The sequence below is a fragment of the Neolamprologus brichardi genome, chromosome 14, assembly GCF_056152115.1.
Source record: "Neolamprologus brichardi isolate AB-2024 chromosome 14, ASM5615211v1, whole genome shotgun sequence".
NCBI lineage: Eukaryota > Metazoa > Chordata > Actinopteri > Cichliformes > Cichlidae > Neolamprologus > Neolamprologus brichardi.
This window is the reverse complement of record NC_142117.1, coordinates 5,483,264-5,503,320: the sequence shown is the minus strand read 5'-3', so window position 1 is coordinate 5,503,320 and position 20,057 is coordinate 5,483,264. Positions and strand designations below refer to the sequence as shown.

Here is a 20,057-nt window from a genome sequence, read left to right as displayed (position 1 = left end):
CGAAAATAACACGTTGTTAGCATTCTATTCTTGTTTTAGAGTGTGGCTTGGTGCAACAGTGAGACATATTTCACTCATAGTTTAATCCTGGGTGAAATACTACATAGCTGAACAATCCTAGAGTTCCAATATTTGGACACATTGGAGAAACACTGGGATGTTTCTGCCTACAAATACAGCCCAAAATGATGTAAGTTTGCTTGGCTAGTCAGTAAAAACTGAGGGCAGTGTTGTGCAATCTTGACTTGCATTCACATGTGTACACATATATTCAGAATTTTATTCCATCCTAAAGGATCACTTGTTATATAGTCTGCACATACTAGGCTGCTATCCTATCTGGTTGGTCTACTTAAGGCGTGTCCTTTTTCACAATTTCTGACTTTTGGTGGGTTAAATGTAATGGTTACATATTTACAATAGCTAGGCCCTTAAAATGTCTTTCAAGTTGTTTCACCATTGTTATCATCTAGATTAGATGTTTTGGTTCTGTGTAAAAGCCTTGACCCATCCCTCATCTTCTTTATTGAATTTTGCTTCCAAATAGCAAAATATTTAAAGTGATGTTGAACAATAGTTCTCCAGTTTTTCTAAAGGTCTGTTAAAGTTTTTCTTCTGAGATCGGCTACTTTTTTTCTCATTTTCAGTTGATTCCATGTACCTGACCATTTTTAAAGAATGGGGTTTTTTTTGTGTTTGTTGTGCTTTTAAGCCACTAAACATCCATCCATCCATCCATCTTCATCCGCTTTATCCGGGGCCGGGTTGCGGGGGCAGCAGCCTAAGCAGAGAAGCCCAGACCTCCCTCTCCCCAGCCACCTCCTCCAGCTTATTCTGGGGAACACCAAGGCGTTCCCAGGCCAGCCGAGAGATATAATCTCTCCAGCGTGTCCTGGGTCTGCCCCGGAGCCTCCTCCCGGTGGGACATGCCCGGGAACACCAACCCCAGGAGGCGCCGAGGAGGCATCCTTGTCAGATGCCCGAACCACCTCAGCTGGCTCCTTTCAATGTGGAGAGGCAGCGGCTCTACTCTGAGCCCCTCCCGGATGGCCGAACTTCTCACCCTATCTCTAAGGGAGAGGCCAGCCACCCTTTGGAGGAAGCTCATTTCCGTCGCTTGTATCCGCGATCTCGTTCTTTCAGTCACTACCCACAGCTCGTGGCCATAGGTGAGGGTAGGGATGTAGATCGACCAGTAAATTGAGAGCTTCGCTTTTACACTCAGCTCCCTCTTCACCACGACGGACCGGTGCAGCGTCTGCATCACTGCAGCCGCCGCACCAATCCGTCTGTCGATCTCTGGCTCCCTACTCCCATCACTCGCGAACAAGAGCCCGAGTTACTTGAACTCCTACACTTGGGGCAGGAACTCATCCCCGACCCGGAGTGGGCACTAGATCCTTTTCCGGCTGAGAACCATGGCCTCAGATTTGGAGGTGCTAATCCTCATTCCCGCTGCTTCATACTCGGCTGCAAACTGTTCCAGTGCGAGCTAGAGGCCTTCACCCGATGAAGCCAACAGAACCACATCATCCGCGAAAAGCAGAGATGAGATTCTGAGGCCACCAAAGTGAAAGCCCTCTGCCACTTGGCTGCCCATCACCCACCGGGAACGAGTCCGACTTATTGCCGGCAATGCGAACCAAGCTCCTGCAATGGTTGTATAGGGATCGAATGGCCCGTAGCAAAGGGCCAGACACCCCACACTCCCGCAGCACCTCCCACAAGACACCCCGAGGGACACGGTCGAATGCCTTCTCCAAGTCCACAAAACACATGTAGACTGGTTGGGCAAACTCCCATGCACCCTCAAGTATCCTTGAGAGGATAAAGAGCTGGTCCAGTGTTCCACGACCAGGACGAAAACCGCATTATTCCTCCTGTATCCGAGGTTCGACTAGCGGACGAACTCTCCTTTCCAGCACCCTGGCATAGACTTTCCCAGGGAGGCTGAGGAGTGTGATCCCCCTGTAGTTGGAACACACCCTCTGGTCCCCCTTCTTAAAGATGGGGACCACCACCCGGTCTGCCAGTCCAGGGGTACTGCCCCTGATCTCCACGCAACATTGTAGAGGCGTGTCAACCAGGACAGCCCTACAACGTCCAGAGCCTTCAGGAACTCGGGGCGGACCTCATCAACACCAGGGGCTCTGCCACCAAGGAGTTGTTTAACTGCCTCAGTGACCTCGCCTCCGGAAATTGGCGGGTCATTCCCTTCATCCCAAGACTCTGCTTCCTCCTCGAAAGACGTGTCAGTGGGATTAAGGAGGTCCTCGAAGTATTCCTTCCACCGCCTGACAATTTTCTCAGTCGAAGTCAGCAGCGCTCCGCCAGCACTATACACAGTGCAGTGCTTTCCCCTCCTGAGACGCCTGACGGTTTGCCAGAATCTCTTCCACCATTTGGTTCGGGGATTACCACCAAGGCAGGCACCAACCACCTTGCGGCCACAGCTCAATGCAGCAGTTTCGGCAATGGAGACACTGAACATGGTCCATTCGGACTCAATGTCCCCAGTCTCCCTCAGAATGCTGTTGAAGCTCTGCCGGAGGTGTGCGTTGAAGATCTCGTGGACTGGGGCCTCTGCTAGACGTTCCCAGCACACCCTCACTACGCGTTTAGGTGCACCAGGTCTGTCCAGCGTCCTCCCCCGCCACCTGATCCAACTCATCACCAGGTGGTGATCACTTGACAGCTCAGCCCCTCTCTTTACCCGAGTGTCCAGAACATATGGTCGCAGGTCTGGTGATACGATTACAAAATCGATCATCGACCTGCGACCTAGAGCGTCCTGGTGCCACGTGCACTTCTGGACACTCTTATGTTCGAACAAGGTGTTCGTTATGGCCAAACTGTGATTTGCACAGAAGTCCAATAACAAAACTCCACTCGGATTCAGATCAGGGAGGCCGTTCCTCCCAATCACGCCCCTCCAGGTCTCGCTGTCATTACCCACGCGAGCGTTGAAGTCTCCCAGCAGGACAAAAGAGTCTCTGGGTGAAGCACCTTCAAGCACCCCACCCAGGGATTCTAAGAAGCCTGGGTACTCTGAACTGTCACTCGGCACATAAGCGCAGATGACAGTCAGGACCCATTCCCCGACCCTAGGGCGCAGGGAACAAACCCTCTCATCCACCGGGAAAAACCCCAACGTACCGGCAGCAAGCCGAGGGGATATTAGAATACCCACCCCAGCCCGCCGCCTCTCACCAGGGGCAACTCCAGACTGAGACAGAGTCCAGCCCCTGTCCAGGAGACTGGTTCCAGAGCCCAAGCCATGCGTAGAGGTGAGCCCGACTATATCTAGCCGGTACCTCTCAACCTCACGCACTAACTCAGGCTCCTTCCCCACAAGGAAGGTGACATTCCATGTCCCAATTGCCAGTCTTGGCAGCCGGGGATCAGTCCGCCAGGGCCTCCGCTCCTGGCCGCCACCCGGCACACAATGCTCCTGACCCCTATGGCGCCTCCTGCGGGTGGTGGGCCTGCGGGAGGATGGGCACATGTCCCCTTTTCGGGCTGTGCCCGGCCGGGCCATGGGGCCATGGGGCCCGGCCACCAGACACTCGCCCTCGGGCACCCTCCCCGGGCCTGGCTCCAGGACGGGGCCCTGGTAACCCTATCCCGAGCAGGGTAAAGTCTTCCCTCTATGTTTTCTTCATAAGGGTCTTCTGAATTGCTCTTTGTCTGGTCCCTCACCCAGGACCAATTTGCTATGGGAGACCCTACCAGACAAAATAGCCCCTGGGATCCCTGGGACACACAAACCCCTCCACCACGATAAGGTAGCGATTCACGGAGAGGCCACTTAACATCATAACAATCAAGTCACAAAAGAAAACCCATTTTAAATTGTATCTTTAGGCATTTTGTTTCCAGCAAGGTGATTCTCAGATGAAAAACTCCAGCAAATCTAGCAAAGACCTGAGAGATGCATCTGCCCTTTCAGTTCTTCATCTACTACTTGCTGGCTATCAAGATGCCATTCTTAAGGAAGAGAAGCGGAGAATGATAAAATGATGAACCCAAATTTGAAATTTTTAGTTCAAATCAATGTATCCATTAGAGGTCAGGTACAACATTGGGTGTCTATAGCCATCTTTAGAACATGGTGGCTTTGTCAGGGTTTGGGGATGGATTTTGGATCATGTCAAAACTGAGTGAATTTTAAATGTAGAAAAGTATGGTCAAATTTCAATCCACCATCCAATACCATCTGGACAGCATTTGATTGGCAACAGTTTCATTTATTAGACAATGACCCCAAACACACTGCAAATGCAGGAAAAGAAATTAACGTATTTTCCACACTATAAGGCGCACTTAAAATCCTTTAATTTTCTCAAAAATCGACAGTGTGCCTTATAATCCCGTGTGCCTTACATTTGTGCTTACTGACCTCAAACCGATTTTATGTGGTACACAGCCCTCACAAATCTGTCAAAAAATGTTTTAGTACGACTTTGGTAAGCTACGAAGCCTAACCGCTTGATGGATTGTCGGAGCATTACGGCTGCCGTAGTCAAGAGCCTCACAGAGTAATCTGGGTTCAAAACTCCATCCGCTTCAGGTCCCAAAGTCAAATGAACACTGCGGCCTCACTGAGAGTTAAAAACTGTCTAAATTCTTTCATCTTTAATAACATGATCAGAGTTGCTGCTTTACCAGGGAGTAGCGGTTTTTGATACGGGCGACACGGGCGGTTGCCCGGGGCAGCATCGTGGTGGGGGGCGGCATCACGGGCATTGGCAAAAAAAATAAAAATAAAAAAATTGCTCATACTCATGCTGCCCGGACATCAGCCAGCGCATATTGAGAATGGCATAGGCACCGATCGGTTTTCTATCGCCCATTTGCTGGGAGTAAGGGCGCCCTCCGTTTGCGAGGTGCGCCTACTGCTTGCGGCACAGGGAGGAGAGGGCAGGGCGGCGGGGGATTCTCTGGCTGGCTGGAGCAGCATCTAATAACCAACTTGCAAAATAAAACAAAATAAAAACAAACCAACAAACACGAAAACACCAGACATTATGATACAGACTTATAATTTGCACCGATGTTTTTTTTTCGAAATTCTATACGCAAAAAGTGAGCACAAGAGCCCTCGGTGCGCCTGCTCGGTGCTGAAGTCAAAGCAAACTTTATTGTCATCTCCGCTACATACAGTCCAGTATATAGAGAGACGAGACGACGAGGCTCCAGTTACAGCAGTAAACAAACAATATATATATATAAGAAGAGTAAGAAAATAAATATACACTTTAGGACCAGGGGTAAAGGGATCAATAACAATTTAAAATTTATAATTTACAGTTTGATGATTTAAAGTCTCACACAACCCGTGGAAAGGGGAGGGGGGCCGGCTGCTTCTAAATAGAGCACATTTCATTCATAATGTTATAAATCCAAGCCTATTATATATTCATGATTTGAATCCTGGGTTGTGTGAAATCCCAGAAATAAACCCTAGACAAAGTGAATCTGTCAACTAAGGTGTAGGTCTATTAGGTTTTGTTGTGGCAATCCTCGAGTTGGGGGTTTGTGTTCATACTGGAGTGCAAAATTAAAACCAATGTAAGATGGACAAGAAAAGTTCAAAGCCATCAGGTGCTCAGTTTAGAAAAGCTAGAAAAGAAGAGGAGGAGAAACGAGCAAAAGATGCAGGTAAGCAGATGTGTCATTGGATAATGGCAGGTCATCCCCATACGGTAAAAAAATATATTTGAAAATATATTTCAAAATATACAAAAAATGGCCAAAAAATATATGTGCTAAAATACATTTTAAAATATATTTTTATATATTCCAGTGGGAATTAGTGCAGCATAGATGGATACATAAAAACACTTTATTTGTTACATTTATGATAAATGTATTTGAACATAGATACAACACATTTGTGTCGGCCTTGGCTTATTAAAGTTTGTGTCTTGAACTTTGTCTGTGTGTGTTTTAGGTACTGCACTCTCAAAGACTGAATCAACCAGCATTGCAGCCATGGGTCATTGTGAGCATCACAGGGAAGGTTGAAGCCGCCCACTGCACCTGTATGGCCGGAGTCGTGGAGACCTGCACCCATGTCCCTGCTCTTCTGTTTAATGTAGAAGCAACAGTGAGGATCTCTGGCACAAGGACTGTTACAGATGAACCTGCATACTGGGTTTTGCTGGGTAATATGACCAAGATACAGTCAATGGTTGGCCATAAGATAGACTTCTCCTCTTCAGCTGCCCAAAAAAGGCTCTCAATCAAAACATAAACAGACCATCTGTAGTGACAGGTAAAAGAAGCCGTCCTCAAAACAGAAAAATTCCACCTGCTACTGTGGAGGAGTTGGATCAACTGATGGGAAAATATTTTTCTAAGCATAGTTCTGTTCTGAATAACCCATAATGTTTTAATTTAGGGGCGCATGTAAATAATTTGCATTTACTGAATATTTACTTACTAATTACCACTGTTCAAAAGTTGAATAAAGAAACAAACAAATGTTTGCCTATTTTTAATTAAAACCACTTTATAGAACATCACATCAGTTATAATGTAGAATCAATGTCATGTATAGTTTACAAATGACAAAATGTTTACATAAAATCATGACAGCATTTTTATAATATCACCCACTACTAGCATTCTGTAATTTACTGTCTCTTTTGAAAATGTATCACTACATGTACAACACAAGACTTTTAAGAGTATTCAACAAGAGTATTTTCCCCTGGTTTTACTACCACACTGGGGCACATATTCACCAAAACGCAGCAAACCTTTGCCATCTTATCCAGGAGGGTCACCTTTTCACCCTCACATGGAAGAAGTAATCTGATTGGCATGGTGGAATGTAGCATGTAGTTTGAAGCAGGGATTTCGTAGTGCCCCATGTGTAGTGACTGAACCCAGTCAGGATTTGTTTCATTCATTTCATAGGCTGGTTTGCCTGCATTAATGCCAAATAATTAGCAACTCTATAAATAAAAGTAGTTCTGCATGTTTGTTCTAATTTGCTATGACCTCAGAGCGCATTGAAAATAAAAAGAGTAATATGAACTTATTTAGAACTTACCAGAATCTAACATTACAACCGACCACACAGCAAGCATTTGTTTGGCCTGCTAATATGGCGCCTCAACCAAAAATCCTGGCTACGCCCCATCCGGTAAGATCACACTCCAGAGCCCTATTAACATACGGATCTAGAAAGAAGACGCTGCATTTTTAACTCTGAGGGAGATGGAGAATGAGCGTATTTCCAAAAAAAGTGGAGTGTGTTCCTTTAAGTACTATATTGTATATATTGTCAAAAACTAAAGTGTACATAGCAGTTGTTGTATCTTGTTTACTGTATCACTGACAGATAATTTCAAAGTCAAGTGAACGCTACATTATAGTGAGATATTGTGTAATGTGAAATACTGTAAGCAAATCAATAAACAACCTAATTCTTGCTAAACCTTTGACTCTGTTTTGTTTGAATCCAACTGTTTTTTGCAGATGTAAATAAAACATGTTGTTACTTTTAGTATTATTATTATTATTATCATCATTATTGCACTAAATACATTTTAAATAAAGGATACTTTGATATACATTCTACTGTAAGGTTGGAAATGTATTTTCTTCACCCTGAAATATCTTTTGAAATGTATTTTGGTTTGAAAAAAATATATTTTCAATTTTAAAAATATATTTTTTTGAGCATCACAAATACAACATGTATTTACCATATATTTAAAATATATTTTGGCCAGGAAAAATGTATTTTTTTTTACCGTATGGGTCCTGAAACTATCAGAGTCAGAATCAGAATACTTTATTAATCCCTAAGGAAATAATGTGGATTACAGTTGCTCCAAAAAGAAATGGTAAAAATAGTAACAGTAACAGACTAAACTCCAAACATTATGTTACAGATTTTAATATTAATTAGTCATTGTCAATTGTTGATTTGTCCTGTTGTATGACTATGACGTATTATGTCTGTTTGGTAGCCGTTTGCATACAATGCATACTCTCTCTCTCTTCATATGTTAGTGTGTGTGTGTGCTTCTCTGGCGAAATTCAGTATGGTTCCGACAACAGTTTTATGTTAATGTATAATCCTTAATATGTTTTATGTGTGTGTGTGTGTGTGTGTGTGTGTGTGTGTGTGTGTGGGGGGGGCGCCAGAGGGAGTGTTCGCCCGGAGCGCCAAACAGGCTAGGACCGCCACTGTTACCAGGTGTAACAATTAAGTTTAATATCCAGGCATCCATGAAAACAGAATTTATTAAATTTAACAGAGTTGGAAGTTAGTAAAAAGTTCGCTCGCTAGTTTCCACCTAAACGTAATATGACATGTTCTAACTTAGAGATTTCTGAAAAAATTAAAACATACAGCTCTGCTATCACTTCCGGCATAAATGCAGACAGAAATACTAAACAGCAGTGACTTTTATAGGGTTACTGAAGTTGGACTAGCTGGTATATAATGATGTGCTACGCCATCACTAGCGACACAGCTATGTTAGCATATGTTAGCATAACACAGTAAAGCTAACCTTTTTCCACTTGATAAAAGTTAATGTGAGGATTCCTGAGGTTATGGACATATGGCAGGATGCTGTAAATGGACCAAACTTCAGTCAGGAGAACAACTGAGATAAACCATCCACAATATGAGGTTAGTCATTAATATACTGCAACAACATGGGAATAGAGCAGCTGCGCGAGAATTCAACATTGATTTGGACTGTTTTGCAGTGTGGGTGGTCCCCCAGGCGTCTACTAGATTTTCTTCCTGAACCTAATTAAAGAAAACTGAGAGGAAAGCCCAAGCCCAAGCAAAGTTGAAATTCAGCACCCCCTGGACCTAAGACCAAAGCTGCATGATGGGTAGGTTATCAACCAGAAAATATGGTCAGGGCCAGGATTGTCAGCAGCACCTGTACAATGCTCAGACAATTTTCACCGTGGGACAAAGTGCTTTTTTTGCTTTCTTCTTTCAGCTCAAAGTTTCTTTCCAAATCGCCCACTTGCTGTGTCATCACATGGCATGCTGGACATGAGGGTGATAAAAGATTGCTACAGTGCTTGGTGTAGCCCTGAAGTTCTGGTAAAGACAGACGGGTCTATAGGGGTCAGTGAGCTCCTGGACCGGTTAGGCACTGCTTGTTTTTTTTTTTTTATCATGCTGGATTTGACCAAGAGATATTGAAACTAGAGACTAAGAGAGACTAAGAAAAAAAACATCCTTCTCCACACCATGCAAATTCTACCAATTCATCACGCTCACTTTCGGCTTGCTCGGCTCCCCAGTCCCTTTCCAGCGCCTCATGAACAGAGTGCACCTGCTGCACTCTGTACATGCTGCCACCTATCTGGTGGTGTCTAATGCTATCATCCATAGTGACAGGTTAGGTCTGACGGCTCTTGGGCCTAAGTCAGGTGGTGGAAGTATGTGACAGGTTGTGATCTGCTGCTTTTAGTTGAAGATGCCTTCTCTATTTCAGTAGTCTGCTGGGACTGGTTGAAAGAGGAGCACTGAGTTGAGTTGGAGTGGCTGCAAAGGAGTAGGCTGCGCCAAGCAGTTGAGATTCCTACAGCAGCTGGCAGCAAAAACACAAGTGATGTCTCCCTTTTGTGTCGGAATAAGTCCTTCAGTAACATTGGACTTGTTATAAAGTGGTTGGAGACTTTAAAACATTACAGGATCAAATATGATAATACTGTTGACATAACTATTGGGTTTGTGCACAACAGAGGTATTTCAATTGGTAGCATCAAGTTAATGGTGTAAGCCATCATTTTTAATTGGATGATAAAAATACAATTAAAAATGATTGTGCTGCAGAAGTTTAACTGTCTCACAAGCGTAATTTTTATATAAAATTCACATTTAAAATAGGTTGCTTCTTGCCTTGCCCTTTCTTGCATTTGTTGAACAGGACAGTGCAGTACAGTATACATTGTTGTTGTTCCCTAGTTCAAATGGCTGTACAGTATATTATTGTCCGTCACTTAATGATCACCTGTTGCAGCTTCTCTGTTTGCTCCTCTTCTGTGCGTCAGAAGTGGTTCCTAAACTTTCCACAAAATTATCACTGCGCTGAAGGCAGCCAGCAGGAATTTCACAGGTTATCTTTGTGCTCAAAGATACAATGCCATGCCAGAAGGCAAGGACGAGGGGAGAAGCAAGTGGACATCTGACTTCTAGAAGTTCTGGTCTCCACACGGCTTATTTTCGGCTAATCTTTATTATTCATTTTTATTTAATTTCATATTTGTGGTCAACAGTGACCATTATTAACCCACACCCAACTTCGATTGTCTCAGTGGATGTCCAAAGTTCTGTTTAGGATGTTCACTGGTATTTTTTAAGAGTACTATTGGAAAGTGCATAAACCATTCATAAGATGCATGTAAAATATTTTGTGAAAAATATTTATTGTTTTTTCACCCAACTTCATTGTTTCCCTATTTGCTTACCTGGTTCTTCATGCTCTTTTTACACCCCCTCTGTCCGCCACAATCACACATTGGCTTTTTAATTAGATGTTCACTGTTCACTGTCTTAACTGTTTCTTTTTGCTCTCTTTCTCTGACACATCCTGACTTGAAGTCACCTGGAACTGAAGCTGTAATGTAAACACATAATGAAGCCTAATTAGCCTAGAAAAGCAAAAGAAATTTTAAACACACCAAACCAATTAAGTAGACCAACTCTTTGGCTCTAGCAACTAAACATGTCCAAAGACCAGCATTTCAGAAGGTTCAAGTTAAGGTAGTAAGTCACAGCAATTTCCCCGCATTCTCAGAACAGTTTGCACTTTTGCTATGTTTCAGCTAAATTGTGTTTTATCTGCACCACTGATTTGTGTCATCAAATTACTTTTTTGTCTTCTTTCTATTGCAGCAACTAAAGTCTTCCTTACTGAAGACATCAAGAGCACCCGACAAGCACCGACTCCAGTTAAACATGTTTTCATTTTGTCCTTTCTGCAGTTGACGAGTCAGAGAATAACCCTTGTCCAATTTCATCATCCACCATTAAAAAGAACTATAGAAACAGTACTAATAATTCATTGTGTTTTAGTGGTAATACAGTCAGGTAAATGCATTATGGGAAGAGGTAGAGTTTTCATTACCCATCCTAAATTGGGTAAATTGATTTTAAAGTTTGACAAGTACCATCAGTTACTATTCATTTATGTAAACAATACACACTAATACTGCAGTCAAACTTTAATTATATTTAGAATTTAATTGTTTATTAAATTTTTCTATTTAGTTTCAAATGCTTTGTTCATCTGGGTCCTCCAGCTCTCCTTTTTTTTTCTTTCTTTCTTTTTTGTGCCCCGTTTGGATCTTTAGCCATCAGAATTGTTGTCTTAAGGCCAAGAAAGATGCCAAGCGGATTTATTTTACCAAGTGGATCATCGTGGCCTTGCCATATTGGTCCATTTGATTGACTTTTATTATAATTATGTATTTATTTTATTTTCGGATGCTACAAACAGGACAGACATGACTGGGGGATAGGACAGGAAGAAAGAATGAAAGAAAGAGAGAGAGAGAAAGAAAAACTTGGACTTGGACTGAAGAAGTCACTTGGATGAGTGACGAAACGTTTCTCCCAGAAAAAGCTACGTCCAGATGAACAGAATCAACTTTTGGAGATTTATTTTCCTGAATGATTGAGAATGCATCAAGACGAAGAAAGAAAAACAAACAAAACACCTGGATCACCTGTATGGAGAAAAAAAACAGAAGAGAAAGCAAACAAAAAAAGAGCAACATAATAAATAGAGCACCATCACAATAAACTAGCTAGCAGTAGATAACAGTAGATACTAAATATTAAACGCTATTGTGCAGCACGCAAGATAGACAGCGCACAATGTGCTTTGAGGCAGCAGCCAAGAAGGGTGTAGTCCTCCAGCTCTTCTATGCTTCTGCTATCTAAATCAGGTGGGTTGTAACATGATACAGAGGGTAGCAGCCAACAGGACAACAAAGCCAAAAATATCACACTCGTTCAAAGTGGGTACATTTGTTTAAACAGACCAGACAAACTACATGCCAAAATGTTATAGTTTGCTAATATTTCATGTGGTTAATACAGCAAAAAGTTTTGAAGCATTTTTTTCTGATTTTATAAAGTTAGATTAAAATAACATTAAGATCAATGAATTTACAATTAACTAGTTGTTTCTGATTAATATCATTTTTGCTAGCATCGATTAACATGTTCAAATCTACTGATTCACTGAAGTATAATTTCATTTGTGTGTGCTGATAGCTGATAGCATGTAATAGATAGCATACTATCTATTACATTACATTTTGATCTCCCCGCTTTCATCTGTAAAAAGCACCATTAGTAGATTCTGGTACTTGGTTAATAGCAGTTGGACTACATAGAATTGGGCAGTGAGCACAGAGCCCACCAGAGGATGTTGGGCCCTCAGTTTGTTTCTGATTTTGGTCAGAGACACTCACACCAGTGGTTTGGGGGTCATCTAGTAGATCTGGTAGTGCTCATCCTGTTCCTCCTTGCACGGAGTAGAGAAGATAATGGTCCTGCTGATGGGTTAAGGACCATCTACAACCCTGTCCAGCTCTCCTACAGTAACTGCTTGTCTGCTGGAATCGCCTCAATACTCTTGAGACACACAACAAACCTTGACACCTGAAAACCTCACCTGTAAAACATCCCTGTTTTGTGGGTTGTCTCATTGTTGCCCCTCTAGTGCAGCTGTTATTCATTTCATTACCACCAAACGCATCAATGGTTTAAACTTGTTAACATTTCTTATCCACTGACAGCTGCTGATGGCCTTGTGCTGGTGGAAAGCAATCTGTCAATATGTGAGAGAAATGTGTGAAGAAATGACAAAACAGTCAACTTTTGCTCATCTTTTTATTTCTTGATTAATATTCACATCACTAGTTAACAATTAACCACAATGAACATCTCTTTCATACCAAATATTCAGAATTGAAAGGGGAGATAAGCTCTATCTAATAGGACAGATACCTCTAACAACCAGCAGTTGGTTTGTTGTCTTCTGCATGCTCTTGCTATGGTGTTGCGCCCTACAAAGTAATACAGCACACACACACACACACACTACAGTGGGTTTATTCTACAGTGCTGAAAAGTAGCTTCTTTTTGCCTGCTGCCTCTCAGGTTGAGTAAGGGCAAGCAGAAGACCAGAATACAATACACACACTTGTAATTTTCCACTCCACTTGACATTTAAACAGCTGGAATACTGGTTTAATTGGTAGCTGCTGTATATATAGTAAAGGACAGGTAAAATCAGCTGCTTTTCAGTGCTGTGGTGCTGATGAGCCACTGCAGGTGGGAGACGTGGTTAGGGGCTCCAGATATATCTACCAACACTACTTGTTTGAAACTTTGCGTAGCATCAGAAGCACTTTTCTGTTACTTTACAAACAGGTTCAAAATTTTCTATTATTTTTGTTATTGACAGTGGGAAGATAATTTGGTCCATGACTTGCCTTAATTCAGTCCCGTGTTGGTAGATATGTCAAGGTGTCTACATAGGAGCTGTTTAATAAAGGGTATTACTTTCTGGTGGTGGTAGGCAGAAGAAAGGGCTCACCAGTGTGTGTCAGTGCAGTTCACACCAAATGTTGCCAATTCTGAGGAGTGTCCTCATGTTCTCTTTATGCAAAGCTTCTTCAGATCATATCTAAGTGGACACACACTGGTTCTCTTCCTGCCTGTCAGTTTGAATCTGGTAAACAGTGTTTTCCATATGTGAGCTATCTTCCAAAACAGAACAGAGACAAACCTCATACATGTATTCATAATCTTGCATCTTTAATACATTTTTAAAACATTCTTGAAACTTCAGCAGCCCTTTTCTTGATGGAAAAAAGGCAGACTCTGAAAAAAAAGTACACTTTTCCTTCCCTATGCTTTCAGTCTTACCAGAATGTCTTACCTCAACTCTAACTAGGTTTATGAACGTAAATGCCCGTCTATCAACATCCACTACACCCTGTTAAGAAGTAAGATTTTTTTTTTGTTTTTTTCTTCTTTTTATTTCATTTGAACTAATTTGAGTTACACGTGGAGTGATAAAAACGTGATGGTGTCTATATACAGTGTGAAATACTAGTGGAAGGGTGGTATTTGAGTGCAATAACTGGGAGTTCAAACGGACATCAGAGTGAATCTGACTCTTACTTTCTGTCCAAGCTCCAAAGTAACATTAACTGTATCACAGTCCTGATGACTGTAGTAAACACTGAGCATATTCCCATGGCTCTATTAAAACTTTACTAACTGAAGGGTCCATTGGGTTCCTTGCTGAATATCCAAAGACTCAAATCACTTAAACCTCAGCTGGACTAGATTGCCTTTTTGAAACTGATAAGAATATTTGAGCTCTTCAAATCTACACATTATTTTCATTTATAAGATAAGGCCATATTATATATATAAATTAACATGTCTGCCTCTAAATTTTTCATAACCCACTTACCGATTAGGCTCCACCATCAATCTTTTTATCTGTTACCTTGGGAGCATTGATACAAGCATGTTGTAGGCTACTGTCTGGCTCATAATCAATGGTCCCAAAAAGCTGCTCCTAAAGAACTTTGTAAATTAACAAACAGTCTTTTTTCTCATTGAAAAGTTTGCGTATACTCATAAATACAAATAAACTTGTGTACAAATACTGGTTGCCAGGGTGGAAAGCCTTAAATATTTTTGAATTTTTCTGTTGTTATCAAATTCTTTCTTTGATTTAATGTGTTGCGAAATGAAACAGGCTTAAAGTTCATAGCTTTAAAGAGGGTCTGTGGGGCTTTCCTGTATTTTCTGTCATGTATATAACTTAACTTGAATAACATTATAATTGTATTACTTTAGAATATTTACCTTACAATAGAAAAAAAATCGTGAGATTACTTTGTCCAAATCATAGGATCCGTCAATCAGAACAAAGCTGATTTAAAGGCTTGTTTCAGGTATAGGATGAAGTGAGCAAGCATTATTTTGAACTCTACTCTAGTCCAAGAATATAAATATGGAGCTCAACATGTTTATAAAAGGGCCACTTTAACAGTCTTGATTTCATAACATCAGCTTTTGTTATTTAACACACTGTATGCTAACATTAAAATCTGTATGCTAACATTAAAATCTGTATGCTAACATTAAAATCTGTATGCTAACATTAACACACTGTATGCTAACACTGAAACCTGTTCTTGACCAGAGATAGTTTTAAAGTCAGCGCTCTCAGAATAAATCAAGGGGCCCACTGGCTCCTCCAAAACGTCATTAAAGACCTTGAACGGACTACTTACAGAATGTTACTCTGCAGCTTGGCCAGAAAATAAGAAGCAGGGAATGTTAACAGGAACAACATGAGAGCAGACTGGAGAGCTGAGCGTCAAATCATCGTAGCCAACAGTACAATGCCACAAAAATCCAGATCTAGACACACAACATCAGCTCATCCCACCAGATGTTCACGCATGGAGCTACACCTTACTTCTTATATATACACGATCCACAACCCAAAGTGCTTTCATACTTTTGTTCTTCTGCTCCAGAAGAAAGTTGGTTCACATCATTAATTTCACATATGACCCACGCATATGTCATGTAACACATGTTACTTTTAGGCGACGCATGGGAATGATCTGGAGGGAACAACACAATATTGAATATTCTTAAACGGTGCTTTTAGTTGTCTTTAATTGTTGACTATTTGATCACTTGCTCTTTGAATATTATAACGTCATCTAGCTACCAAAACTGTTTTGTTCCCAGAAGCACACATGTACAGTACACTGCTGACAATGTTTACCAACATACAGTGAAGCAACTTTAATATCACTTAAGTGCATCAATAAAATGAACACGACTATGTTCAAGTGCACGAGACTTCTGAGTTTTCTGGGGAACTGTACATAATTTGTATGATTATGATAATATTTAGTGTTCCAGACACAATAATATAGTGATAGCTTGAATGAGGGCAGAATGGAAGCCTTCTGCAGCATCTCTAATAGTGACGTAAGCTTTCTCACTCAGCCTTTGTTAAGAGCCAGACTATCAGTGTTCCAGAGGCTAAGCAGCGCTCTCTACAGGATGGATGCAGTAGTAACACTTCACACATCTGACAACTATGGGAGCACGCCACAGACATGTCACTAATCCCTCAGTGTTTTCAGCAGAGACCATCCCAGCCTTTTAATGCACCCTGAGCACACGGGGCTGTCCGTATTACCGGGCTGATACGGAGCAAATCAAAGTCACATCACAGTGCTGGCTAACATGTTTGATTTCTTATGATAGCATCTGGAATTACAACAAAATGAGCACACTTGGCTTTCAGTTGATTATTTCCTATAAAGCATTAAGCCATTCAGGTTTTTTGTGTGTGTACTGTGATCCCGCGCATTGTTTTTATAGCTTACACTCAGTGGGCTTCATTATAGTATCTGCAGGCTCCTCTCGGATGTGCTTGGCTGAAATACTGCTGCATTCATGGCATGTTGGAGCTGGGCAGTTCCCGCTGTCCAGTTTACTTTAAGAGTTTCAATTTTTACATTTTTTTTAACTTTGAGGTTTTTACTTAAACAAAACTTTTAAAAAATCACATAAACTAAGCACTAAAGCAAAAAAACCAAACAAAACCTATTTAGCTCCTTCTATTTACACTACAGATGTAGGGTAAACTCATTTATACGCCAGAGAAGGCATTTCATCGTCTGCTACTGTGGGTAGTCACGGTGACTAAATAGCACTCAGTAAATTCAATCTACTAGACAGTCCAGTCTAGTATAAGTAAATCACTACAAAGGAAACTCTGTTGTTAGATCAGCCATGAATACATTATTTCATTTACGCAATCTCTCTCCTCTCATAACTTCCGGATAACATCAGTGGTTGTCTGTCCTTCTCTATCTGAACGCCCTGTGCATGTGCAGGTAACTGGAGGCTTTCCCTACACTGTATTGCTGTCAGAGAACTGGAGTGAGACACAGGTAGAGGTGACAGATGAGGAGGTGGTGCAATGAGGCGATGATACCATCGTGAAAATGGTATAATAGGAACATCACACTGACACAGCTCATCACTATTTGAACAATATTGGCATGGACAACCAAAATAACAGACAGACAGACAAAAAAAGAAAAACAATAAAGAGTTGCTTTGATTCCAGAACAGAGAAATGCTTTGTCGTCAGCACGCCACCTTTTTTCGGTGGTGCTTTGTGTTTGTGTGTCTATTTGTGTATGCACACCAGCAAGCATATGTGTGCTTTCCTGTATCAGTCTGTGCTTATGTGTGTGACTAAATGGTTTTATGGAGTGGGCTCTACAAAGCACCAGCAGGAGGGAGGATTTATCTAGAGGTTGTTGCTCTGCAGCCCCAAACCCTCCACTGGGGTCAACCACATGACCAGGAAATGCCATACAAGCTCAGGGTGACTGCTGAGGTCCCTCATGATGGGTGCAGGTGAATGAGTGGGTGTGAAGGTTTGCAATCAGTGCAGGAGCCAAACAATGATGTTGATTTTTAAGTGTAGTACCCTTCAAAGCTCAAATGAAGACTTGTATGTCTTGAAATAGCTGTTGATTAAGCTAGTACTTGAATACCTTCATCATCCCAAAACAAAATATCTGAGTGCTGATATATCAGACGACTTTGTGGAGTTGTGCTAAAACCACGTGACCAGGATTGATCTGCAACCTCATTTCCAAAAAGTTGGCCATGTGTAAAATGTAAATAAATGCAGAATGCAATGCTTTGCAAAAGCACTGAAATAATAGATGAAAGTCAAAATTTCAAAGAAATATTTTAAAAAAAATATCCATTACATTTTTAACATCAGCAGGATTTTTCAAAAAAAGTTGGATCACCTTAAGGAATTTTTTGTAATTGTTGAAAAATGTAAGTAAAACTTCTGCCACTATGGGGCAGTGTTTCACCAGTGAGCGTGTAGAAATGGCTTCAGGTGTGTAGAAATGTTCTTTTACCCTTTAAATGCTTTTACCCAAAGTGTTCTTAACTGATCTCCTGGTTAAATAAAGCTAACAGTGACTCATTAAACCCTAGTTCAGCTTGAGTGAATATCTCAACAATATGCTTTCAAATGGACATTTTAACACCAAACGACATTTTAATGATCTACAAAGTCGTCTGCCTTTTTTGGGAAAAGAAGTTGCAAATCAAAGTATTCAACTTCCTCTGGAGAATGTGGACAGTAAGTAACAGAGAAAGAAAAAGAATTGTACTCATTTATCTAAAGCAGAAGTTTTTGTTAGTATATCCTGATATATGAACAAATGTTAACAAATTCCAATGACTTAATACTACAGGTGGCTTGGAATATAGCAAGCAGAAAGCATGCTGTAGAGTTAGTCATCACAACAGCTCTCTGAGCTTCTACATTTTTTTATACTGTGCCACAGATTGTGCCCTATAATTTCAATCAAGTACTAAGAAAAGGAAAAAAAAAGCCTCAGAGCGTACCGAGGTGAAATAAAAGCTGATGTTGAAAAACAGCTGGATCCCTACAATAGCTTCCTCAGTTGAAAACTGCTTTGTTCTCTCAGCATTGTCAAGACGGCTTACTATTAGTCAGCAGTGAAAATTTGCAAGGAACCATTTGGCCTGTATGGACATGCCAACCATAGACCATCACACAGATTCCACAGATCTACACTATAATGACTCTGAAATGGAGACATTTAATGTGCTGGTGTGACTGAATGTTTATGAAGAATCCTGTGACACTGTGATTGACACTGTCCACCATAAGTGCTACATTACATTATAGAGTGCGTGTGTTCTGTGCCACTCTGTTTAATTTCAAGGTTTATTACCATCCTTCAATATCACTCATTCAGCTGGAATTTATATTCACTCCTTCAAGGTCAATTAGAGAGATCTTAACTTTAGAAACACTTGGCTCTGAGATCAAACAGATTTTTTTGTGCCAAATCCTCTTTGAGCCAAAACCACCCAGAGTATCAGCAGAGCTCCTGTATCCTCCCTCTTGCTGCCTTCATAATGCACGAGTTACATCGCTGAACGATTCCAATTGAACTAAAACCATCTGACTTTTGAGAAGCTATTGCACTGGTCTTCAGATTTGCTTCCAGACATCTCTCTTTATAGCCGCTCGAGACCAGATTCATTTTGTGCTCTTTGCAGCCACGACTACAAACATCATAATATTAAAATTCAAGGAATCATTATTGTGTAGAGACAAACTGGTGCACTGATACCAAGAGAAGTAACGTGTGATGAATTGTAGACTGACCTGTAATGAGACGTCAGATGACCTACGAATGGTGCTGTTTTTGTTAGTTTGGTTTTTAAATGTCAAATCCTGCCAGAGGGTCTAGAACAAAGCTCCATTACTGTGATGTGAGGCAACTGTTTTCACTAGTAAGGTGAACATTCTATAAGAAAAAGTGGCTATGGTCAAGATACTTAATAGAGCATTGATTGATTGATTGTGGGATTATTGCTTTGGGGTTGTTACATTTGGGCTTTAAGGTTGGAATGACCTTAGTCAGTGCTTGCAAGGAAATGGCATCAGTGGAGAAGCTGGTGGAAACCTGCACAGAGAAACATGGACAAACAGCAATTACTTTTCTCTGTGGTAGGTGGGGCAACCCAAGGGTGACAAGGGGCCAAAGGTCAGAGTTGGTAGCAGGAAGCTGGCAGGCAGATCCCAGAGAAACACTGAGAGAGGCGATCGGTCAGTTCGGTGCTGCGGTGGGCAAGATGAAGGGCGGGATCAGAGGAAAGTGACTGCGCCGTGGTAGTTGGTTGGTCTGCGGGTCATTGGGACTCAGTCTGAGGTGAGACAAGTTAAAGAAGAAAAAACAGAGAAAATGATAGAGATACAAGGATGAAAAACAAGCTTGTTGTTTTTATCAGCCTTACAGGCTCTAGCTGATGTCTGCTGTGAGCTCATATGAATTATGGGGCAAATGATCAAAATGACATTTTTAAAATTGTATTAGTGCTACAGCCATTCATCAATTAAGATGAGTTTAGCAGTGGAGGAAGT

The 20,057-nt window shown here is 41.5% G+C and overlaps 1 protein-coding gene across 5 annotated transcripts in view; it reads right to left on the bottom strand.

Moving 5' to 3' along the window:
- Positions 1-15,119: 15,119 nt before the first annotated feature.
- The window catches only part of LOC102781692 (uncharacterized), a 120,733-nt gene continuing 115,795 nt past the window's right edge, over positions 15,120-20,057 (bottom strand). For all 5 annotated transcript variants that reach the window (XM_087850676.1, XM_087850678.1, XM_087850680.1 and 2 more), the window contains one exon: positions 15,120-19,840. In XM_087850676.1, the coding sequence (XP_087706802.1) occupies positions 19,836-19,840 (5 nt within the window). In that variant the 3' untranslated portion in view covers positions 15,120-19,835. The remainder of the gene's footprint in view (positions 19,841-20,057) is intronic.